Source organism: Staurois parvus, unplaced genomic scaffold, assembly GCF_062004578.1.
Source record: "Staurois parvus isolate SC_StPar_1 unplaced genomic scaffold, SC_StPar_1.0 ptg000038l, whole genome shotgun sequence".
Taxonomy (NCBI): Eukaryota; Metazoa; Chordata; class Amphibia; order Anura; family Ranidae; genus Staurois; species Staurois parvus.
Genome location: NW_028317834.1, coordinates 2,027,067 through 2,053,624, shown reverse-complemented (window position 1 = coordinate 2,053,624; position 26,558 = coordinate 2,027,067). Strand labels below are relative to the sequence as shown.

Here is a 26,558-nt window from a genome sequence, read left to right as displayed (position 1 = left end):
CTGCCCGCTGTGTGTATACAATCACCCGGCTAATGTCTAATATCAGGGGACAAAATGTGCCAGCATTCATATCAGACTAAGGGAAAATGGCCGCCGGAGGAGGGACAGGCGGGCTACAACAAAATGGAGGACAAAGATCTAATCCACTGCACTGTAATGTGTATAACTGTGAGAACATTGTATTAGACTAAGGGAAAATGGCCGCTGGAGGAGGGACAGGAAGGCTACAACAAAATGGAGGACAAAGATCTAATCCACTGTAATGAGATAACTTGATAGCTTTCCCTGTTTTATGCTATTCAGTTTTTTTGGACCAGCACCATCTAGTGTCTGCTCTCCATACTGCACCCTCTGTATAAATCTGTCTGGAGTCACTTCCTGTTCGGTGTCACTTCCTGTTCGGTGTCACTTCCTGTTCTGTGTCACTTCCTGTTCTGTGTCACTTCCTGTCCCGGGAACACTTTTTTTCCTTTCAGCCATTTTAGATCGGCTTCCAGACGATCCTGTGATTGTCGGTCTCCATCCTGAACACACGGCCACCATAGGGCCAGCATGGGATCTTCTCCATGTCAGAGCACACGGGTAAGTCAGGTGGATCTCCTATTCCTGGTCCCGGCTCCTGTCCCTGCTATAGACGGACCAATCATCTGTGACCGAACCTTCCTCCTCGTCATCGATGATCTGGGTGTATTATTATTATTTATTCCAGGTACTTATATAGCGCCGTCAGTTTATATCTATATTGTACATTCCTTGACCCCTTCCCCACACAACTCCTCCGGTCAACCTCCCCCTCCATCCTACGCTCCCTCACCCACATCTTCAATCTCTCCCTCTCTACTGGCGCATTTCCCTCCCCCTAAAGCATGTGCACATCACCCCCATACTCCAAAAACCCTCCCTGGACCCCACCGACCTGAACAACCTCAGACCCATCTCCCTGCTGCCATTTACTTCCAAGCTCCTTGAGCGCTTAGTCTAGGATCGCCTAACACCCACCTCACTGACAACAACCTCCTCGATCCCCTAGAGTCCGGCTTCCGTCCCCTACACTCCACCGAAACCGCCTTACTCAAATCACCGACCTGCTAACCACTAAAGCTAATGGCCACCACTCAGTCCTCCTACTCCTCAACCTTTCTGCGGCCTTCGACACCGTCAACCACCCTCTTCTCCTTAATAAACTGCACTCCTTTGGCATCAGAGACTCCGCCCTCTCCTGGTTCTCCTATCTATCCCAGCGCTCCTTCAGCGTTACCTATAACACTACCACCTCCCCCTCTCTGTTGGGGTCCCTCAAGGCTCTGTCTTCGGGCCCCATCTACACCTCCTCCCTTGGCAAACTGATACACTCCCACGGCTTCAACTATCACCTCTATGCCCATGGTACACAAATCTACCTCTCCACCCCCCACCCCTTCAGTCTCCGCCCGTATCACCCACCTACTGAACGACATATCAAACTGGATGTTGCTCCATTTCCTCAAATTGAACCTTTCCAAAACCGAGCTCCTGATTTTCCCCCCAGCCTGTGCCCCCCTCCCATACTCTCCATCATGACTAACAACGCCACCATCAATCCCACCACACAAGCCAAAGTCCTGGGTGTCACCCTGGACTCAAACCTATCCTTCCAACCCCATGTCCAATCGTTGGCAAACTCATGCAGGCTCCACCTCTGCAACATCTCCAAAATACGTTCATTCCTCACCCCAGACACTACTAAACTACTCGTTCCCTCCCTTATTATCTCACATCTGGACTACTGCAACTCCCTCCTCACCGGCCTCCCTCATCACAGACTATCCCCGCTTCAGTCTATCCTGAACTCAGCGACCAGACTCATCCACCTTACCAACCGCTCCACATCTGCCACCCCCCTCTGTCATTCCCTCCACTGGTCTCCACTCAGTGTCCTCCACCCCCCTCTGTCATTCCCTCCACGGGCCTCCACTCAGTGTCCTCCCCTCTCTGTCATTCCCTCCACTGGCCTCCACTCAGTGTCCTCCACCCCCCTCTGACATTCCCTCCACTGGCCTCCACTCAGTGTCCTCCACCCCCCTCTCTCATTCCCTCCACTGGCCTCCACTCAGTGTCCTCCACCCCCCTCTGTCATTCCCTCCACTGGCCTCCACTCAGTGTCCTCCACCCCCCTGTGTCATTCCCTCCACTGGCTCCACCCCCCTGTGTCATTCCCTCCACTGGCTCCCAATTGCTCAACGCATTAAATTCAAACTACTAACATTGACATACAAAGCCATTCATAACTCCGCCCCAAACTACCTCACAGACCTGATACCCAAATACCACCCAACCCGTAATCTTCACTCCTCACAAGACCTCCTACTTTCTAGCTCCCTGGTCTCCACCTCCCACGCCCGACTGCAGGACTTCACTAGGACTTCCCCTATCCTCTGGAACTCCCTTCCCCAATCCTTCAGACTGTCATCTACCCTCCTCACCTTTAGGCGCACCCTGAAAACCCATCTCTTCAGGGAAGCTTACCCCACCCTCACCTAACTGCCAATCTCCTCCACTCCTCCTACCACTCCATCTCCCACAGCCACTTCCTCCTGTACCACCATCCCCTCCCTCCTAGATTGTAAGCTCCAAGGAGCAGGGCCCTCGCATCCCTCGTGTATTGTATTGTTACAGTACTGTCTCATGTTCTGTCCCCACTATAATGTACAGCGCTGAGCAAACCTTCTGCCGCTATATAAATACTGTATAATAATAATAATTCCAATCAGTCCCCGCCCCCAAGGAGCGTACAATCTAAGGGCCCTAACTCACATTCACACATACACATACTAGGGACAACTTAGGAGACAATTCACCTCCCAGCATGTCTTTGTAGAGTAGGAGGAGACCGGAGTACCCGGACGAAACCTACGCAAGCACAGGGAGAAAATGCAAACTCCAGGCAGGTGGTGCCATGGTTGGGATTTGAACCAACAACCTGAGTACTGCCAGGTGGAAGTGCTAACCACTCAGCCACTGTGCTGCCCCGTGCTGTATATATCTCAGCATCTACTTCTCAGTGTTGGTTTCCTCCTCATTGCCGGCCATTAAATGGGCCTCAGAATGGCTCCGGTATTCCCTCCTAGGAAGGACATTCAGGTCGATCTCCCACCATGTTCCTTTGATGTGTCCGAGACAGAATAACAGGAGAGACACCAGGTATGTATGGGAGAGGGGTGAGATGCTGGGAAGGATATGTATGGGGGAGGGGTGAGAAGCTGGGAGGGATGTGAATGGGGGGAGAGGGGAGAAGATGGGGATTATTGTATATGGGGAGGAGTGATAAGTTGAGGAGGGATGTGTATGGGGGAGAGGTGAGAAGCTGGGAGGGATGTTTATGGGGGAGGGGTGAGAAGTTGGGAAGGGATGCAAATGGTGGAGGGGTGAGAAGTTGGGGAGGGCTTTTGGGTGCGGGGCCCATGGAACCCAGCTTACTTTGGAGAGGTGGGGAGACCCCTGTCTCAGCACCCATATCCCTCTTATGTGTAAGTCACCCTGTGCCTGTTAGGGGTGCAGGGTGAGATGTCTTGATATTGTGTAGACATGTCTAGGTGGGGTGGGGGGGTTGTTTATTATTTAATGCCATGTGGTTGCATCTCATTGTTCTATTGTTTGTCTGGCTTGGGAGCAAACTATTATGGGATGTATGTGTTTGTGTGTATTGGTTGGTGGGGGGTGTCTCCAGCAGCCCTCCCTCCTGATGGGACTGTCTGCTGGTGTGAAGTTTGAATACCTGTGTGTCTCTTGTGACTAAATGTAGATTGCCCCGCCCAGGGTCATTATGCAGGGAGGGGGGATTGTCCCCTGAGTGTATATATCTTGTATCTGTGTTCAAATAAAGTAGTCTACCTCCTGGTTTACTTCAGGACTGGTGTTGTGTAGTCTTGTATGGTCTGCTGTGGTGTCTGTGGTCGGTGTTCGGAGGGGGAAGCAGTATTCCAATGGAAGTAATCAAGCACAGTCTGGGGTCGGTTCCGTTACAGCTGTGTATGGGAAAGGGGCAAGAAGCTAAGGAAGATATGTATGGAGGATGGGTGAGAAGCTGGGGAGAGATGTGTATGGGGGAGGGGTGTGAAGCTCAGAAGGGATGTGTATGGGGGAGGGGGTGAGAAGCTGGGAAGGGATATATATGGGGAAGTGGTGAAAAGTTGGGAGAGGATATGTATGAGGGAGGTTTGAGAAGCTGGGAGGGGATATATATGGGGGAGGGGTGAGAAGCTGGGGAGGGATGTGTATAGGGGAGAAGTGAGAAGCTTGGGAGGGATGTATATGGGGGAGGAGTGAGAAGCTGGGAGGGGATATATATGGGGGAGGGGTGAGAGGCTTGGGAGGGATGTGTATGGGGGAGGGGTGAGAAGTTGAGGAGGGATGTGTATGGGGGAGGGGTATGTGTGGTGGAGGGATGACAAGTCGGGGACGGGTATGTGTGGGGGAGGAGTTAGAAGCCAGGGACGGATATGTGTGGCGGAGGAGTTAGAAGCCAGGGACAGATATATGTGGTGGAGGGGTTAGAAGCCAGGGACGGGTACGTATGGGGGAGGGGTGAGAAGTCGGGGACGGGTATGTATGGGGGAGGGGTGAGAAGTTGGGGACGGGTATGTATGGGGGAGGGGGTGTGAAGCCGGGGATGGGTATGTATGGGGGATGGGTGTGAAGCCGGGGACGGGTGTGTATGGGGGAGGGGTAAGAAGCCGTGGACGGGTATGTATGGGGGAGGGGTGAGAAGTCGGGGATGGGTACATATGGGGGAGGGGTGTGAAGCCGGGGACAGCTATGTATGGGGAAGGGGTGTGAAGTCGGGGACGGGTATGTATGGGGGAGGGGTGAGAAGTCGGGGACGGGTACGTATGGGGGAGGGGTGTGAAGCCGTGGACGGGTATGTATGAGGGAGGGGTGTGAAGCCGTGGACGGGTATGTATGGGGGAGGGGTGTGAAGCCGTGGACGGGTATGTGTGCGGGAGGGGTGAGAAGCCGGGGACGGGTATGTGTGCGGGAGGGGTGAGAAGCCGGGGACGGGTATGTATGGGGGAGGGGTGAGAAGCCGGGGACGGGTATGTATGGGGGAGGGGTGAGAAGCCGGGGAGGGGTGTGAAGCCGTGGGCGGGTATGTATGGGGGAGGGGTGTGAAGCCGTGGGCGGGTATGTATGGGGGAGGGGTGAGAAGCCGGGGACGGGTATGTATGGGGGAGGGGTGAGAAGCTGGGTAGGGGTGTGAAGCCGTGGGCGGGTATGTATGGGGGAGGGGTGAGAAGCCGGAGATGGGTATGTATGGGGGAGGGGTGTGAAGCCGTGGATGGGTACGTATGGGGGAGGGGTGTGAAGCCGTGGATGGGTACGTATGGGGGAGGGGTGAGAAGCCGGGGACGGGTATGTATAGGGGAGGGGTGAGAAGCCGGAGACAGGTATGTGTGGGTGTTCTGTCTTTCCAATCTAAGCATTGATAGTGTGATCTCTGTAACTTACAGTTGTGATGAGATGGTGATAACTTCATCCTCAGTTGGATACCACAGTCAGTGACTCCATCGATAAGACATCTTGTAGATCTTGTGAAGTTTCTTCCATAAACTGAGAGAATCTTACAACAATGAACATTTGATCGGTCAAAAGATCATAATGTTTCTGCTTCTTGCCATGAGGCTAGAACTGCAATGCATTTCTGGGAAAGGGGGAGGGGCTATCTATACAACATTAAACCAAATAAACTTTAGTTCAAGTCCAATATAAATAATGAAGATTCTTTCCGGGAACATCTGCAAAACAAGAGGGAAGGGAAGAACAAAGGAAAACAATGCAAACATTCAGCATAATACTTGCAGATGTTGGTGTGGAAAGTCCAGGCTGAGACATGGAAATCCATATTCAGAGGAGAAGGCAGCAACATGCACCTTCCTTCTTACCTCCCTGTAATTCAGGTGGATGACTTGTCTTCCTCTTTGGTCCCTTTATAGGCCTGAAGTAAAGGTGTGCAGAACCTTCTTTCATGACTCTAACTTCTACCTTGCGTACCTTTCCATCGTTACTTGGCATAGTCTTTGTAATAAGACCCATGGGCCAATGGTTACCATGGGAATCTGTCTCCTTCAAAACAACTACGTCTCCCACTTGTAGATTGGGTTTGCTAGTTTGCCATTTATTACGACTTTGAAGGGTAGAAAGGTACTCCATCTTCCAGCGATTCCAGAACACATTAGCAGGATGTTGAACCCGTCACCATTGATGCTTGTAAATGTTGGGGTAATCAAGTTCCTCTGTGGGAATAGTGGCTACCCCAGTTTTTTGGGTAAGAAGAGTGGCTGGAGTGAGCAACACTGGGAACTCGGGATCTGAGGACACAGGGACCAATGGCCTTGCATTGATTATAGCGGACACTTCTGCAAGAAGAGTGACTAAGATTTCATGAGTAAATTGAGAAGTTTTCTGGTCCAGTAGCATAGAGTCCAGGATCTTTCTTGCAACTCCAATCATGCGTTCCCAAGAGCCTCCCATGTGAGGAATGAGGTGGGTTGAGTTCCCATTTACACTTATTGCCACTCAAGAAGATCTCTATCTTTTCTGCTGCTGTAAAATGAGTCCCACAGTCAGATCTCAGGGACTTTACAGGTCCTCGTACAGAAACAAATCTTCTGAAAGCATTAATGATACAAGAAGAGTCCATTGATTCTCTCACATCAATGTGCACTGCACCAATGCTCAAGCAAGTGAACAGCACAGCCCATCGCTTATTGTTAGCAACTCCGCCACGAGTTCTGCGTGTAACAACAGTCCAGGGGCCACATATGTCCATGCCAACATTAGTAAATGGTGGTTCAGTGCTTAATCAGTCAGCTGGCAACTCTGCCATTTGTTGTTGTAGGTGCTTCCTGTGATGGGAGTGACTTTGGATGGGGGCCCATGGAACACAGCTCACGTTGGAGGAGTAGGGAGATCCCTGTCTCAGCTCCCCATATCCCTCTTATGTGTAAGTCACCCTGTGCCTGTTAGGGGTACAGGGTAGAATGTCCTGATATTGTGTAGACATGTATAGGTGGGGTGGGGGGGTTGTTCATTGTTTACTGCCATGTGGTGTATCCCATTGTTCTATTGTGTGTCTTGCTTGGGAGCAAACTATTATGGGATGTATGTGTTTGTGTATTGGCTGGGTGGGGGGTGTCTGCTGATGTGTCTCTGGTTTCTAGATGTGGTTTGCCCCGCCCTGTGTCCATATGCAGGGAGGTGGGTTGTTCCCTTGAATGTTTATATCTTGTGTCTGTGTTAAAATAAAGCAGTCTATTTCCTGGTTTTACTTCGAGTGGTATCTAGGGGCGGGGTTGTGGACGGCTTTGTATGCTGTAGTTAGTATTTAGAATTTTATAGGTTGGGTTAGTGGAAGCCAGTGGAGGGATTGGCACAGAGGGGTGGAGGCCAGTGGAGGGATTGGCAGAGAGGGGCGGAGGATGCTGAGCTGAGGTCAGGGAGGGGATTTGCAGAGAGGGGCGGAGGTCAGTGAAGGGATTGGCAGAGGAGCGGAGGATGCTGAGTGGAGGTCAGTGAAGGGATTGGCAGAGAGCGGTAGAGGACACTGAATGGAGGCCAGTGGAGGGATTGGCAGAGAGGGGTGGAGGGTGTATATGGGAAGGTAGATGATCTGTGGGGTCTGGGTTTATATGGAGGAGGTACGTGCGTATGGGGAAGGTAGGTTATCTGTGGGATCTGGTTATGTTTTAGGGAGGTAGGTGATCTGGGTGTATGTTGTAGGTAGGTGATCTGTGTGTATGTATGGGAGAGGTAGGTGATATGTGGGATCTGGGTGTATGTTGTAGGTAGATGATCTGGGTGTATGTATGGGAGAGGTAGGTGATCTGTGGGATCTGGGTATATGTTGTAGGTAGGTGATCTGGGTATATGTTGTAGGTAGATGATCTGGGTGTATGTATGGGAGAGGTAGGTGATATGTGGGATCTGGGTGTATATGGAGGAGGTAGGCGATCTGTGGGATCTGGGTGTATATGGGGGAGGTAGGTGATCTGGGTGTATATGGGGGAGGTCGGTGATCTCTGGGATTTGGATGTATAAGGAGAGGTAGGTGATATATGGGATTTGTGTATGTATGGGGGAGGTAGGTGATCTGGGTGAATATGGGGAGATAGGTGATCTGTGGGATCTGGGTGTATATGGGGAGGTAGGTTATATGTGTGATCTGTCTGTATATGGGGTAGGTAGGTGATCTGGGTGTATATGGGGAGGTAGGTTGTCTGTGTGATCTGTCTGTATATGGGGTAGGTAGGTGATCTGTGGGATCTGGGTGTATATGGGGGAGGTAGGTGGTCTGTGGGATCTGGGTGTATATGGGGGAGGTAGGTGATCTGGATGTATATGGGGGAGGTAGCTGATCTGAGGGATCTGGGTGATTATGGGGAGGTAGGTGACCTGTGTGATCTGTCTGTGTATGGGGGAGGTAGGGGATCTGAGTGCACATGGGGGATGTAGATGATCTATGGGAACTGGGAGTGTATGGGGGAGGTAAGTGATCAGTGGGATCTTTGTGTATATGGGGGAGGTAGGTGATCTGTGGCATCTGCATGTATATGGGCAGGAAGGTGATCTGTGGGATATGTGAGTGCAGGGGAGGTAGGTGATCCATGGGATCTGGGTGTATATGGGAAAGGTAGGTGATCTTTGGGATATGGGGGGAGGTAGGTGATCTGTGGGATCAGGGTATACAGGTGAAACTCGAAAAATGAGAATATGGTGCATTCATTCATTGATTCAGTGCAGCAACTTAAAAGGTGAAACTAATATATGAGACTCATTCCATGCAAAGCAAGATAGTTCAAGCCGTGATTTGTCATCATTGTGATGATTATGGCTTACAGCTCATGAAAACCCCAAATCCACAATCTCAGAAAATGAGAATATTCCATGCAATCAATAAAACACGGATTGTACATAGAACAATATCGGACCTCTGAAAAGTAGAAGCATGCATATGTACTCAGTACTTGGTTTGGGCCCCTTTTGCAGCAATTACTGCCTCAATGCGGCGTGGCATGGAAGCTATCAGCCTGCGGCACTGCTGAGGTGTTATGGAAGACCAGGATGCTTCAATAGCGGCCTTCAGCTCTTCTGCATTGTTCGGTCTCATGTCTCTCATCTTTCTCTTGGAAATGCCCCATAGATTCTCTATGGGGTTCAGGTCAGGCGAGTTTGTTGGCCAATCAAGCACAGTAATCCCACGGTCATTGAACCAGGTTTTGGTGATTTTGGCAGTGTGGGCGGTGCCAAGTCCTGCTGGAAAATGAAGTCAGCATCCCCATAAAGCTCGTCTGCGGAAGGAAGCATGAAGTGCTCCAAAATCTCCTGGTAGATGGCTGTGGTGACCCTGGACTTAATGAAGCACAGTGGGCCAACACCAGCAGATGACATGGCTCCCCAAATCAACACAGACTGTGGAAACTTCACACTGGACTTCAAGCATCTTGCAGTGTGTGCCTCTCCATTCTTCCTCCATACTCGGGGTCCTTGGGCCTCTCCATTCTTCCTCCATACTCGGGGTCCTTGGGCCTCTCCATTCTTCCTCCATACTCGGGGTCCTTGTGCCTCTCCATTCTTCGTCCATACTCGGGGTCCTTGGGCCTCTCCATTCTTCGTCCATACTCGGGGTCCTTGGGCCTCTCCATTCTTCGTCCATATTCGGGGTCCTTGGGCCTCTCCATTCTTCCTCCATACTCGGGGTCCTTGGGCCTCTCCATTCTTCCTCCATACTCGGGGTCCTTGGGCCTCTCCATTCTTCCTCCATACTCGGGGTCCTTGGGCCTCTCCATTCTTCCTCCATACTCGGGGTCCTTGTGCCTCTCCATTTTTCCTCCATACTCGGGGTCCTTGTGCCTCTCCATTCTTCGTCCATACTCGGGGTCCTTGGGCCTCTCCATTCTTCCTCCATACTCTGGGTCCTTTGGCCTCTCCATTCTTCGTCCATACTCGGGGTCCTTGTGCCTCTCCATTCTTCCTCCATACTCGGGGTCCTTGGGCCTCTCCATTCTTCCTCCATACTCGGGGTCCTTGGTTTCAAAATGAGATGCAAAAGTTGCTCTCATCAGAAAAGAGGACTTTGGACCACTGATCAATAGACCAGGTCTGTTTTTCTTTAGCCCAGGTAAGACACTTCTGTTTGTTGTTCAGGAGTGGCTTGACAAGAGGAATACGACATTTGAAGTTCATGTCCAGGATCCGTCTGTGTGTGGTGGCTCTTGATGCACTGACTCTAGCCTCAGTCCACTCCTTGTGAAAGTCCCCAACACTTTTGAATAGCTTTTTCCTGCCAATCCTCTCCAGGCTGTGGTCATCCCTGCTGCTTGTGCACCTTTTTCTTCCACACTTTTCCCTTCCACATAACTTTTTGTTAATGTGCTTTGATACAGCACTTTGGGAACATCCAACTTCTTCTGCAATTCCCTTTTTTGAGGCTTTCCCTCCTTATGGAGAGTGTCATTGATGGTGTCTTTCCCATGATTGTGATTCCTACTGAACCAGACTGAGAGACCATTTAAAGGCTCAGGAACCCTTTGCAGGTGTTATGGCTTAATTATCTGATTAGAGTGGGACACTTTGAACCGAGAATATTCCACCTTTTCACAAAATTCTCATTATATGAGATTGTGGATTTGGGGTTTTCATGAGCTGTAAGCCATAATCATCACAATGATGACAAATCACGGCTTGAACTATCTTGCTTTGCATGTAATGAGTCTATCTCATATATTAGTTTCACCTTTTCAGTTGCTGCACTGAAATAAATGAAATTTTGCACCATATTCTAATTTTTCGAGTTTCAACTCTATACTGGAGAACCACTTACGAGGCGTCCACATGGGAGAATTGTGGAGTATAGACTCCCAGTTTGGAGAACTCATTTAGAAGAAGCCGTCAGCTAGAATCAAACTCACTACTCTACAGTATGGTGAAGACCAAGGAGGCCTAGCAATACCAAATGTTAGACTTTATATTATAGCTGCCCAACTTCAACATCTTACCAGGTGGGACTTAGTAGACACATTAGATCCCATCCATCGGTTTCTACTTCCATCAGATACAGATTTCACATCACTCTCACACTTGTTAATGGGCTTCAGATGGCACCAGTGGGAAAGGCATGATCTCTCATATATTTATTCCAGTCTTTTGACTCTAAGAGAGAGTGGTGGGAGGTGATTGTGACCTCCATACCTCTCATCTCTCTGTCCTCTTCACAGAAACTCAGTCATTTCTTTTGCATAGATCATTCAGGACTCCAGCTCAATTGTTCAGCTAGGACAGGAGGGATTTCCCCTTAATACCCCAATTGTAGTGTTGATGTCGGGGATTTGATACACATGTTTTGGAGATGTCCAAAATTATTCAAAAAGTGGAACGATATGACCAGTATTATAATGTTGGTGTTCAATATTCCTCGGGTGTGCCTCTTGGTCTCTTTACTTTATGGAGGAAGACAGTACAGTAACAATACAGTTCAGTACAAGAGGGATTAGAGGGCCCTGCTCCTTGGAGCTTACAATCTAGGAGAGAGGGGATAGTGGTACAAGAGGTAATTAGCTGTGGGGGATGGAGTGGTTGGGGGAGTAGGGCATTCCAGTAGTTAGCTGGGGTCGGGGTAGGCTTCCCTGAAGAGATGAGTTTTCAGAGTGCGCCTAAAAGTGAGCAGAGGAGGCGATAGCCTGATAGCTTGGGGTAGGGAGTTCCAGAGGATGGGTGAAGCCCGTGAGAAATCCTGGAGGTGAGCATGGGAGGAGGAGACAAGGGAGCTAGAGAGTAGGAGGTCTTGCGAGGAGTGGAGAGTACGGTTTGGGTGGTATTTAGAGACAAGGTCGGTGATGTAGTTGAGGGCAGTGTTATGAACGGCTTTATACGTCAGTGTTAGTGTTTTCAATTTTATCCGCTGGGCAGTTGTAAGCCAGTGAAGGGATTGGCAGAGAGGGGTGGAGGATACTGAGTGGAGGCCAGTGGAGGGATTGGCAGAGAGGTGGCTGATACAGAACGGTTAGTAAGGTGAATGAGTCTGGCAGCAGCATTCATGATGAACTGGAGTGGGGATAGTCTGCGATGAGGTCGGCCAGTGAGGAGGGAGTTACAATAGTCAAGTCATGATATAATAAGGGAGTGAATGAGTTGCTTAGTGGTTTTCGAGGTTAGGAACGAGCATATCTTGGAGATGTTGTGGAGGTGAAGTCTACATGAGTTTGTCAGTGATTAGACCTGGGGCTGAAAGGACAGATTGGAGTCTAGGATTACACCTAGTACCCTGGCATGAGGGGTGGGACTGAAAATCACTAAGCTCTTCTCTGAAGCTCACCTTACCACCTGCCCCCTTGACCCTGTCCCTACACAACTCCTACGATCACCCTCCTCCTCCATCCTACGCTCCCTCACCCACATCTTTAATCTTTCCCTCTCTACTGGCACATTGCCCTCCCCTCTGAAGAATGCGCATATCACTCCCATACTTTAAAAACCCTCCCTGGATCCCTCTGACCTAAACAACCTAAGACCCATCTTCCTGCTGCCATTTACATCCCAACTCCTTGAACGCTTAGTCTATAATCACCGGAGTTCCCACCTCACCGACAACAACCTCCTTGATCCCCTACAATCTGGCTTCTGTCCCCTACACTCCACCTAAACTGCCCTACTCAAACTCACCAATAACCTGATAGCCTCCAAAGCCAATGGCCACTACTTAGTGCTACTACTCCTCAACCTCTCTGCAGCTTTCGACACGGTCAACCACCCCCTCCTCCTCAAAAAACTATACTCTTTTGGCCTCAGAGACTCTGCTCTCTCCTGGCTCTCTTCCTATCTATCACAACGCTTCTTCAGTGTTACCTATAATGCTGCCACCTCCCCCTCTCTGTTGGGGTCCCTCAAGGTTCTGTCCTCGGGCCCCTTCTCTTCTCCATCTACACCTCCTCCCTTGGTCAACTGATACACTCTCACGGCTTCAACTACCATCTCTATGACAATGACACTCAAATCTACCTCTCTACTCCCCGTCTCACCCTTTCAGTCTCCACCCGAATCACTAGCCTTCTGAACGACATATCAGACCGGACATATCAGACTCCAATTCCTCAAATTAAACCTTGCCAAAAACTAGCTCCTAGTTTTCCCTCCAGCCTGTGCCCCCCCTGACCTCTTCATCACGACCAACAACATCACCATCAGTCCCACCCCGCAAGCCAGAGTATTAGGTGTCATTCTAGACTCCAATCTGTCTTTCCAGCCCCAGGTCCAATCGCTGACAAATTCATACAGACTCCACCTCTGTAACATCTCCAAAATACGCACGTTCCTAACTCCAGAAACTACAAAGCAACTCATTCACTCCCTTATTATATCACGACTTGACTACTGTAACTCCCTCCTCACCGGCCTACCCCAACACAGGCTATCCCCACTTCAGTCTATCTTGAATTCTACAGCCAGACTCATCCACCGTGTACTGTCTCCCATTATAATGTACAGCGCTGAGCAAACTGTTGGCGCTATATAAATACTGTATAATAATAATAATAGTGTTGTTGATCTTGATGGAGAAGTCGGGAGGGGGGGAATACTAGAAGCTCAGTTTTGGAAAGGTTGAGTTTGAGGAAGTTGAGTGACATCCAGTCCGATATGTCACTTAGTAGGCTGGTGATGCGATTGGAGACTGAGGGGGTGAGGTGGGGGGTAGAGATATAGATTTGTGTGTCATCGGCATAGAGATGGTAGTTGAAGCCGTGGGAGTTTATCAATTGGCCAAGGGAGGAGGTGTAGATGGAGAAGAGGAGGGGTCCGAGGACAGAGCCTTGGGGAACCCCAACAGAGAGGGGGAGTGAAGGGGATGTGGCAGCATTATAGGTAACACTGAAGGAGCGCTGTGATAGATAGGAGAGCCAGGAGAGAGCGGAGTCTCTGAGACCAACTACATTGGAGACCCATACTTGGGGTATGATCCTGGAGACACGGGCCTCATTGATCGGTGTCAGCTATCTATGTATGTACTGGGGGGAGTTACTTGCCATATACAGCTGAATTGTTCTAGGTTGTTTCTTCTTTTCTCTGTTCATTTGTTTATAAAAGGTAAAAGTGACACCATAGACAAAGCAAGTTATTGTTCTGTATGATCTGTAACAGTGCCAGAACCGCCTATACGTGAGAATGTATGACTCCATTGTCTGGGCTGAATGTTGGGAATACTGTGCGCACTTATGAACTTTCTAAATAAAATCTATTTGATTAAACAATACTGTAGATAATGCTGTACATATTCTTTCTATTCATAAGATATATTTAGTAATGAATATTAAAAATAGAAAGCAACTTTATGTAGCCCTTTATATACAATTCTATCTTTTTTCTTTTTCTACAGGTAGATTGATGAACCAAGGTTTTAGGACATTTTGGTCTTCAGCTGAGTCACATGGAAAATAAAACACATGGGTGTCTTAATTGACTGAAAGTCTTTATTGCAGTTCACTGGAGGATTCACACGGGATACAAGTCATATCTGTGTTCTAAAAGTCATGGTTTGGATCCTCTTCCACTTTGATCCAGCAGGAAAAAAGTAATTTCAGTGTTCTGGAAGTGACAATGGCTTTACAATAAAGTCCAACCCCAGTATACATAAGAGGAGTCATTTCAAACTACTTGTTTGTATATTTTACAATGGAGAGAAAATATATCACACACCAGAAGGCTTGCAAGGGAGAGAAGCCATATCATTGTTCTGAATGTGACAAAACTTTTATAAGCGAGAGAGACCTTATAGTACACCAAAGAGTTCACACTGGAGAGAAGCCATATCAGTGTTCTCAGTGTGTTAAAGCTTTTACTCTGAAGTCAAATCTTATCAGACACCAGAGGATTCACACTGGAGAGAAGCCATATCAGTGTTCTGAATGTGTTAAAGCTTTTACTCAGAAGTCAAATCTTCTTGAACACCAGAGGATTCACACTGGAGAAAAGCCATATCAGTGTTCTGAATGTGATAAAGCTTTTACTCTGAAGTCACATCTTATCACACACCAGAGGATTCACACTGGAGAGAAGTCATATCAGTGTTCTGAATGCGATAAAGCTTTTACAATGAAATGTAATCTTATGACACACCAGAGGATTCACACTGGAGAGAAGCCATATCAGTGTTCTGAATGTGTTAAAGCTTTTACTCAGAAGTCAAATCTTCTTGAACACCAGAGGATTCACACTGGAGAAAAGCCATATCAGTGTTCTGAATGTGATAAAGCTTTTACTCAGAAGTCAGATCTTATCACACACCAGAGGATTCACACTGGAGAGAAGTCATATCAGTGTTCTGAATGTGATAAAGCTTTTACTCTGAAGTCACATCTTATCACACACCTGAGGAGTCACACTGGAGAGAAGTCATATCAGTGTTCTGAATGTCATAAAGCTTTTACTGAGAAGTCAAAGCTTATCACACACCAGAGGATTCACACTGGAGAGAAGTCATATCAGTGTTCTGAATGTGATAAAGCTTTTACACGGAAGTCACATCTTATCAGACACCAGAGGATTCACACTGGAGAGAAGTCATATCCGTGTTCTGAATGTGATAAAGCTTTTACTCAGAAATCAAGTCTTATCAGACACCAGAGGATTCACACTGGAGAGAAGTCATATCAGTGTTCTGAATGTGATAAAGCTTTTACACAGAAGTCAAGTCTTATCAGACACCAGAGGATTCACACTGGAGAGAAATCATATCAGTGTTCTGAATGTGATAAAGCTTTTACACAGAAGTCACATCTTATCAGACACCAGAGGATTCACACTGGAGAGAAGCCATATCAGTGTTCTGAATGTGACAAAACTTTTACAGCTAATGCCGGTCTAATCTATCACCGGAGGATTCACAAATTTCTGCATTGATTAAATTCTGGAATGAAAGGGATATTAAAGAAGTTTCAGGTGTCACAAGTTAATTTCACATCCCCAATGTCATCCCACAAACTAGAGAAGAAGGGAAAAGATAAAATGCTACTTTAAAAGACACAAACTAAAATCTGAGCAAACTGGAATGTAATGATTGGATGAACTGAGTTTAGTGCTTATGTCCATCAATTCACAACTAGAAAGCATTTGAATATTTTATCTTTTGACAATCTTTTTAAGATAAGCATAAATAACTGAACAGCTTCCCTCATGATTCTCATTCTTTATCTTTTTTTATGGAGCTTTGAATGAACATGTAATGCATTTTCATGATTCACCAACTGAGTTGTGTTTCCAAGCATTTTCTTCATTTCTGGATCCTGAGGTAATACATGACCAACACTGCCTCAGTACCAGAGACTAGGATGGGGTCTATTATCTTACCAAGTCTCTGAAGCCTCAGTGGGAGAGTCCATTCCAGGTTCTTCTGACTAGTGATACATCATCAGCCAGGCTTGAGGTCTCCAGATAAGCCCACCTTGTCCACTCCTCCCATTCCATGTTCCATCTCCTCTCCCATTATCAATGCCTTCTTTCCACATTTCATCTCTCATTAATATTATTATTATTATACAGTATTTATATAGTGCCAATAGTTTTCTCAGCACTTTACAATATAACGGGACAGCAACAATACAGTTTAATACAAGAGGGATAGGAGGGCCCTGCTCCTCGGAGCTTACAATCTAGGAGGGAGGGGCTAGTGGTACAAAAGGTAGTAACTGTGGGGGATGGACTGGTAGGAAGAGTAGAAGATTCCATTATTAGCTGAGGGCAGGATAGGCTTCCCTGAAGAGAGAGGTTTTCAGAGATCACCTAAAAGTGAGCAGAGTAGGCAATAGTCTGATAAATTGGGGTAGAGAGTTCCAGAGGATGGGGGAAGCTCTGGAAACGAGCATGGGAGGAGGAGACGAGAGCAGGGGATCGTGCGAGGAACACAGAGGACGGTTTGGGTGATATTTGGAGACAAGATTGGTGATATAATTTGGGGCAGAGTTATAAATGGCTTTATATGTTATTGTTAATGTTTTGAATTTTATCCGTTGGGCAACGTGAAGGGATTGGCAGAGAGGGGTGGAGGACACTGAGTGTAGGCCAGTGGAGGGATTGGCAGAGAGGGGTGTAGGCCAGTGGAGGGATTGGCAGAGAGGGGTGGAGAACACTGAATGGAGGCCAGTGGAGGGATTGGTGGAGGACACTAAATGGAGGCCAGTGGAGGGATTGGCAGAGAGGGATGAAGGACACTGAATGGAAGCCAGTGGAGGGATTGGCAGATAGGGGTGTCTGATACAGAACGGTAAGTAAGGTGGATGATGGCAGCAGCATTCATGATAGACTGAAGAGGGGATAGCCTGCAATGAGTTTGGCCAATGAGGAGAGAGTTACAATAGTCAAGGTGAGATATAACAAGGTAGTGAATAAGTTGCTTAGTGGTTTCCGAGGTTAAGAACGGCCGTATCTTGGAGATGTTGCGGAGGTGAAGTCTACAAGATTTGGACTTGGGACTGAAAGGACAAATGGGAGTCTAGGATTACACCTAGTACCCTGGCATGAGGGGAGGGAATGATGATTGTGTTATTGATCTTGATAGAGAAGTCGGGGGAGGGGCACAGGCTGTAGGGAATACTAAGACCTCAGTTTTGGAAAGATTGAGTTTGAGGAAGTGGAGAGAAATCCATGCCGATATGTCGCTTAGTAGGGTAGTAATGCGAGAGGAGACTGAAGGGGTGAGGTGAGGAGGAAAAAGATAGATTTGTTTGTCATCAGGATAGAGATGGTACTTAAAGCCATGGGAGTTTATCAAGTGACCAAGGGAGGAGGTGTAGATGGAGAAGAGTAGGGGTCCAAGGACAGAAACTTGAGGAACCCCTACAGATAGAGGGAGTGGAGAGGAGGAGGCAGAGTTAAAGGTAATGCAGAAGGAGCACTGCGATAGGTAGGAGGAGAACCAGCAGAGAGCGGAGTCTTGGAGGCCAAGAGAGTGGAGTTTTTTGAGGAGGAGGGGATGGTCAACCATATCAAAAGCCGCGGAGAGGTTATGTAGTAAGAGTAAGGAGCAGTGACCATTGGTTTAGCAGTTAGTAGGTCATTAGTGAGTTTTAGCAGGGTAGTTTCAGTGGAGTGTAGTGAGTGAAAGCCAGACTGTAAAGGGTCAAGAAGGTTGTTGTTGGTGAGTTAGGAGCTCAGGCGATTGTAGACTAAGCGTTCTAAGGGTTTAAAGGTAAACAAGAGCAGGGAGATGGGTCTTAAGTTGTTTAGGTTGGTGGGGTCCAGGGAGGGCTTGTTAAGTATGGGAGTGATGTGCGCATGCTTTAGAGGGGAGGGGAAGGCACCAGTAGAGAGGGAAAGATTGAAGATGTGAGTGAGGGAGCATAGGATGGAAGAAGAGGGTGACCGTAGTAGTTGTGAGGGGACAGGATCCAGGGGGCAGGTGGTGAGACGGGCTTCTGAGAAACCTTGTTTGGCAGTATGGAGGGAGGAATTGTATGTGAAGAAAGCAGATTTATATCGGGTGAATGCTTGGTGAGATTTGGTTTTACGCCACATTCGCTCCAGCACACAATTATGTCATTTAAGATCTCTGGTGTTGTCAGTCTGCCAAGGTTGTAATGGGCGGGGCCTGATGCTTCATGTTGTTAGAGGAGCAAGTGAGTCTAATGCGGATGAAAGTGAACTGTTGTAGACAGCAGTGGCCAGGTCAGGGCAGGACAGGGGAGAGATTCTGTCATAGAGTTGGTCAGTTGCAGAGTGGAAAGGAGAAGGGTTCAAGTTGTGAAGGTTTCTGCAGGTGATTGCTGATTGGAGGGATAAGTGTTTGAAGATGAGGAGACTGAAGGTGATGAGATTGTGATCAGAGAGAGGAAAGGGGGCGTTTGTGAGGTTGTAGGATATCATCTCATGGGTGACAACCTTTCAGGCAGGTCTGTGACACCAGCTAGAAAGAAGTCTCTGTTCAGTGAGAAAACAACATCCCAAGCTGATGCTGGCCTTCCAATACTGAGTTACTGCTGATTTAGGGGATGTATTCAGCAGTAAAACGTAAGCCCAGCTGGCCACTTGGAATCCCATTTGGCAGAACCACATGGAACACATCAGGTGAAGATCAGAAATCCTTGTTCCATGTTTTCTCTTTCCAGCTATTACTCCTCTCCATAGACTAATCACACAATACAACTGCCAGAGATCTGAACTTACAAAGTGCTGAGTGTGCGGTCATATTCCTACCACTTCTTCCGGGGGACTGACATTCCTCTGATTGGGGTTCACAATAATCACTCTGAGTGCACACATCTCTTTTTGGTGGAAAGTTTGTAAAGAAAACTTCTTCTCCCTGGAAATATTACAACGTTGGCACCAAAGTGTAACTATGGGCAACATCAATAATGACATTAATAATGAAATCTGTCATTAGCAGAGCAGGCTTTGTTTTTCCGAGTCTCCTATTGTTTTATTTTTTTGTTGTCCCTCCCAGTAGATTTTTTTCTCTACTTCCTGTAGAAGGCCAAGTCTTTTGGGAAAAAAAACAGTTGGAGGGGTCGGGGCAAATCCTATAACACTGCTGGGGGTGCTCACAACTGTCAGTTGTCATTCATATGGGGGGTTGGACCTTATAGAGAACCTGTTGCTGTAACTGCTGTAGAAGCGTTAGCTGAAGTTGGGCTTTACTTGTTGTGTGTCTTACTTATAATCTATCTAAGACTTCCCTGTACAGGGTGACAACGCTGCTGTGTAATGTTCCTGCAGAATGATCAGGGTTGTCACCCTGTTACAGAAGGTGGGAAAATAACAGATGTACAGACAGGACCAACAGCTGATACAACTATGTTGCAGAGGGAACTCTGGGAATGCTAATGACAGATTGCATTACACATTCAGTTAGCAGACTTCCTGCTGTTGGTCTGATGTTTGAATTGTGTTCTGATATTTACTGTCCTGCTGTAAAAGGTGTAAATGATCGCCCGCATGTTTCCTGTAGTAGCAGGGACTACAAACTCATATCAGGAATAGTAGGATGGCTACCTACCCAAGGGGGTCACCTTTTTGGTTTTGGGGGGAAACATTTCACATGGTTTCTTTCCATTAATGACACCGACAAGGGGAGTCTCACTTCACTAACAATAGGAGAGCCAATCACAGGCCAGTAACATGTCATGGTGTCTCAATGTATTGCAGAATGTTTAATCCCCATTGGTCCAATGGATTCCTAGTTCTTCCAGATACATTGCTTCTTGTGTGGAAGGAGCGCCCTAAAATGGCTTCCCTTCAATTCCACCCATAGCTGTACTTTAGGTGATGTTGCCCCTCCCCCATATCTGTAAGGGAAAGCCTCAATTTCTCCCAATACTCCCCTGGCCTTCCAGTGAGAAGAAACATTTTCTGTGGAGTGGAGATGTTTTATGCAGTGAGCCCTTCATAGACGGGATGGGGAATCTAAGTAATCTAAGATAAGTAAGATAAACCGGTGTACTGGAGTCATGGATCAGATAACCAATGACACCATTGTTGGTATAGCAGAGCTGACAGCAGAAGTGGCTCCATCACCTAAGGTGGTGTCACAGAACTGCATGGCGGCTGACTATCTCTCGGAAGCTCAAGCGGAGTCTACAAACTGGTGTCAGAGAGTGTTGTACATTTATATTAGATCATGAGGATCTCAGAAGGAGATATCTATACAAGGTAAAGGAGTTTCAACAGTCACCTGGGTGGGGGGAAGTGGGATCCATTTTCTTAGATGGGTTTAGCTGGAACTTGGTTGAGTAATATGGTGGCTTTGCTTCTTATGCCATTAGTTGCCTCTATATATTTGATGATAATTGTATACATTGTTGCTGTTGTGTGTTTTGCTGAGTTGATTTTGCTTTTTTATGCACATGATTACATTCACATTTTAGAACAGAAGATTACTTGAAACCCACAAACGTTTTGTTTTCTGAAGCAGAGACCCTGGAGAATATAATGGTGGTAGTTCCCATTTTCTATGTCACAGGATATTAGCACAGCTATTTGTCAAATGCATATTTTCTGTAAAAAAATCCCACTAAAGATAATTTTAATACACAAAAAACACAATATATGACTCAATTTGTTTGGTGAAATGTAAAATATTGAGTTGGCATCAAGTATATAGGTACCAAACATGCCAAAATTGTGTGTATTTGTGAAATGGTGACAAACTTCAGTACCAGAATTTGTCCATAGGTGACGCTTTAAAAGCCTTTACAGGTCATCAGTTTATATAGTGAACCATGAATGATGGCCCTAGAGTTATTCCTCTCCCTCTGGTGTGTGCAGAGATATGTACAATGTGTAGTGTGATTGATGTTTTCCTACATAACCGCACCCAACCCTTGCAATTGCTCATGTATACGGGAACTGGGGGCTTTAAAATCTGTTTTTTCATTTACAGTGTTTTACTTTAAACTTTTTTCTCTGAACTTTATTATTGCCATATAGGGGGTTAATAGCCTCGCATGTGATAACATATTGCTGGTCACAGATCCTCTTTAAAGAAACACAAGAGGTCTATCAGACCCCTAATGTCACCTCTGGACCCCAGAAAAGATGGTCAAGCACAGATCATGTTTGATCAGCTCCTTGAAGACACGAATGTACGTCTGCCAAATCTGTATCTGAGTAGACCATAGAAGCAGCATTAGAAAGAAATGTGAGCATGGCTTCAGTCAGGTGATGGTCCTGGTGGTCATGGTCTTGTTCTCCTTCAGGTCCTCTCACCTTGTAGATGGTGACATGGACTTGTGTGGGAATGAGCAGGAGGGGCTCGGGGTTCTCTTGTACCCAATCAGCTTGTTATGGATAAAAGATGAAAGTGTCTTCTGGGAAGTTACAGGGATTTGGATGTTTAGAGGGTTACATAAGTGGGTGGGGCTGGTCATATGTTAATCAGTTTCTTAGCATAGATGATATAAATAGATCCTTGAAATGTAAACAATCTATCTCTTTTCTTCTGTTGTTAAAGTGTCGCATATATATGATGAATAAAGGTGGATGATATTTTCACCGCACAATACAGTGGTCTGGGTTCTTCTACAACACATCCCCCCAAAAATGTCCTCTTCCAGTTCTAGGAGTCTGGTGGAATGGGACACAAGCTGATGGTATCTCTTAGGCCCCTTGTACATGGGGGGTTCGGCCCCTGTGGGTGCAATGCTGGCCTTAAAATACACCTGGTAGGCAAAGCATCCAGCTCCGCTGCCTGCAGCCTGTCAAAGTATCAGGGAACGAGAAGATCACCACGACGCATAAATCTGCACATGCATAGGATTCCAACAAGACATAGAGGCAGACGGGCACTAGGACCCAGGTGCGCCCGTCACCAATGACAGTGCTGGCAGGCACTAGGACCCAGTCGCACCTGTCAGTACCGGGCAGGCTATTTAAACCAGCACTTGCAATGCTCACATTGCCGGTCTTATTCCTGTGTTCCTGTTCCTAGTGCCTGAGATTGCCTTTGTTGCCGAACCTGCCTGACTCGGATTATCGTGACTCTCTCCTGCCCTGATCCCTGGCTTGTCTGACCATTCTTCTGCTTTCTCCTGTTTACCTGACCTTCTGTTGCTGAACCTGGCTTGTGACCCGTTTATCCTTTTGCATGCTGATCTGTACCGTCTGCCTCTGCTGTTACCGACCTGGCCTGTCTGACTACGTTACACACTACCTCTTCACATCTGGTTCTCACTTATTACCTATCACTGGCAAATCCACCTCTACCACAGCTGGTTGAACTCGGGGGTCGCAACCTGGTCTCAGGCTGCTTCAAGTCCATCCCCACCATCAGGGGCTCTGGTGAAACAGCAGACTGAGGCTTAGATTCCACGCCCTGAGGGATTCCGGCCTGTGGGTCGCTAGAGGCTACTGCCAGTCGGTCCTTAACAGAACCATATGGCCATGACTGAGCCGGGAAGAGGTCCCTCACTCTGGGATGAGATATGCCACGTGGCGGCACTCAACCAAGCTGTCAAAACACTCCAAGAAAGCTACACCCACCTGGAGGGATGTATTCAGACCCTAACCATGCCAGCAACCACACCATCAGCTCCAGTTGATCCTACTCTGGCCAGGGACCGCGCAGAACCTTCTGCTGGAGCAGTGTTCGCCATGCCTCCGCCAGAACCTCGAGTACCAACACCCGAGTGGTTCAGTGGGGATTGAGGGAAGTTCAGAGCCTTCCAGAATTCCTGTCTGCTGTACTTTGACCTACAGCCACTGACTTTTTGGTCAGAATCTGTAAAGGTGGGATTCATTATATCCTTACTGCAGGGGAAACCCCAAGGCTGGGCCCATCGCCTGCTGGAGAGTCGCCATTCACATCTGGACTCAGTTTCCTAATTTTTCAGAGCAATGGCAGAATTATACGATGACCTGCAACAAGCTGCTTCAGCCGGAGCAGTGCTACATACCTTGCAGCAGGGTCGCCGGGCAGCAGAGGACTATGCCTCAGAATTTAGGCGCTGGAGCGGGGACACCCAGTGGAATGACGCAGCTTTGCGTTACCAATTCCGCCTAGGCCTATCTGAACCTCTAAAAGATGAGCTAGCCAGAGTAGGGGTACCTGACTCCTTGGAAGGATTGATAACTCTGGCAATTCAGATTGACCGCGTTCTTCAGGAACAGAGGTCTGAAAGATCCAGTCAAGGGTTAAAACCCACATGGATGCTACCACGGGTTCTGACCATTCCGAACTCCCCTACCAGTACTCGGAATCCGGAACCAGCAGAGGGAGCCGAACCAATGCAACTTGGGTTGATGCGGCCTTCCCTAATGTCTGAAGAGCGCCAGAGATGCCGGGTAATCAACCTTTGCCTATACTGTGGAGCAGCAGGCCATGTGGTACGTTCCTGCCCGGAGAAGTTAAGTAAGTGCTCTTCTCCTACTTTTTCTATGACTCGTGCTTGTGTAGATAAACCCTCTCTCTTAGCCATACCAATCTCATTTCAACTCCCCGGAAGAACCGTACAGGTGACGGCCATTATTGACTCAGGGGCCTGTAGTTGTTTTGTTGACCTCAATTTTGCAGCGCAACAGCAGATTCCCTTACTGACCAAGGAGCATGGCCTGAACATCCTCTTGGCTGATGGGACTCAAGTTAAGTCTGGGTTGGTAGATCGGGAGACCCCTCCTATATGCAAGAAGTCCTCCGCTTGGACACCATTGCGTCCTCACTATTCCCAGTTATTTTTGGGCTGCCTTGGCTACGTGCACATGACCCCCAAATTAACTGGAGAACTGGGTCAATTCAGTTTAATTCACCCTATTGCCAGGAACATTGCTACCCCAGGTCACCACCAGACACCCAGACTTTGCTTTGTATAAACACAGACACTGAGCTAGCACAAACGGTTCCTACAGCATACCACCACTACCTTGACGTTTTTAGTCCACGGGAAGCAGACATCCTTCTCCCGCACAGGGCGTATGACTGTCCAATTGACCTTCTCCCGGGATCTGAAATTCCCTTCGGCCGAATCTTCCCCTTGTCTGAACAGGAGTTGGGGGCCTTAAAGGAATATATTGATGAAAGCCTTCGAAAGGGATTTATCCATCCGTCCACGTCACCGGCAGGGGCCGGAATCTTCTTTGTGGAGAAAAAGGACAAATCCCTGAGGCCCTGTATTGACTATAGGGATCTGAATAAGATTACATTTAAAAACCGTTATCCTCTGCCCTTAGTCCCCGAGTTATTTCAGAGGTTGAAATCAGCCTCTATTTTCACTAAGCTGAATCTCAGGGGTGCATATAACCTGGTTCGTATACGCAAGGGGGATGAGTGGAAGACTGCTTTTCGCACTCGGTTCGGGCACTTCGAATATTTAGTCATGCCCTTCGGGTTATGTAACGCACCGGCCACATTTCAACACTTTGTGAATGACATATTCAAAGATTTCCTGGACATCTTTGTAATAGTTTATTTAGATGATATCCTGATTTTTTCATCATCTCTGGAGACACATCGAGGTCACGTCAGGTGCGTGTTGGAACGACTTCACCAGCACGGGCTCTATGCCAAAGCGGAAAAGTGTAGTTTTGAGCAGCGCAGCATCCCGTTTCTGGGGTTAATTATTTCCACCACTGGAATTGCGATGGACCCTCAAAAAATCTCGGCCATCCTGGAATGGCCGGTACCCACAGATAAGAAAGGGGTTCAGCGATTTATCGGCTTTGCCAATGTTTATAGGAAGTTCATTAAGAATTTCTCAGGTCTGGTATCTCCTATCACCCAACTCACAAAGATGGGAGTACGCTTTCAGTGGACACCAGAAGCACAGGCCACCTTTGAATCCCTAAAGAAGCTGTTCACGACAGCTCCCATCTTAAGTCAACCTGATGTGTCCCTACCTTATATATTGGAAGTAGATGCGTCAGAAAATGCAGTGGGGGCCATCCTGTCACAAAGAAAGGGTGTAAAAGAACTGATGCATCCGGAGGCCTTTTTCTCCAGGAAGCTTACCGCGTCAGAGAAGAATTATGACATCGGAGATCGGGAATTGTTAACCATTAAAACAGCACTAGAAGAATGGAGATACCTATTGGAGGGATCCTTGCATCCCATTCTGGTCTACACAGACCATAAAATTTTGGAATATCTGAGGACCGGTAAACGCCTCAGACCGCGTCAAGCCAGGTAGGCGTTATTCTTTTCGAGGTTCAGCTTCCACATTACGTATCGACCAGGGTCCAAGAATACAAAACCTGACGCGCTCTCGCATATGTATGAGGACCCCAAAGAAATGCCCAAACCAGATACCATCCTGCCAGCAGGTAATTTCCTATTGCTACAATCAGAGCTCCTGTCTAAATTACAGGCTGCGTCCCTGGAGCCCCCCAACTTACCTGGAGTTCCAATACAGAGTAGGGAGGGCCTCTTATGGAAAGGGAAACAGATCATGGTACCGGAAGGAGCTCGGACCTTGGTCCTGGGCAACTGCCACGACCATCCATTGGCGGGCCATTTCGGAGTACACAAGACCCTAGAGTTGGTGCAACGCACATTTTGGTGGCCAAGTATGGCCAAAGATTGCGAGGCCTATGTAAGAACTTGTGCAGTCTGCAACAGGAATAAGCCCTCCAGGAACAAGGCTTGGGGCCTGTTACGTCCTTTACCGGTGCCAGACAGACCATGGAGCATGATCTCCATGGACTTCATAGTAGAACTACCACCGTCGCAGAATCATACTGCAATTCTTGTGGTGGTGGATCGCCTTTCAAAAATGGCCCACTTCCTTCCGTCTGCTTCCGAGACAGCACAAGTTTTCATCAGGGAAATAGTGAGACTGCATAGTGTACCCAAAAATATATTCTCAGATCGGGGTGTTCAATTCACTTCCAAATTCTGGAAAGCGCTATGCGAAAGTCTGGAAGTGAAATTGTCCTTTTCCTCAGCCTATCTCCTGTAAACGAATGGGCAGACTGAGCGGACCAATAAAACGCTGGAACAATATCTCAGATGCTACACCTCATTTCTACAGGATGACTGGTTGCCACTCTTGCCCCTGGCGGAGTTTGCCTACAACAATGCAAATCACTCTGCCACCAGGCAGTCCCCGTTCTTGCCA

General features: G+C 47.7%; 1 protein-coding gene across 1 annotated transcript; it reads left to right on the top strand.

Annotated features, from left to right (window-relative positions):
- The first annotated feature begins 481 nt into the window (after window positions 1–481).
- On the top strand, window positions 482–22,013 carry LOC149470584 (uncharacterized). Its single transcript, XM_089662469.1, has 2 exons — window positions 482–582; window positions 14,402–22,013. Exon 2 carries the CDS (start codon window positions 14,698–14,700, stop codon window positions 15,922–15,924), a length of 1,227 nt encoding a protein of 408 aa, XP_089518595.1. The 5' UTR covers window positions 482–582; window positions 14,402–14,697; the 3' UTR covers window positions 15,925–22,013.
- Window positions 22,014–26,558: the final 4,545 nt, after the last annotated feature.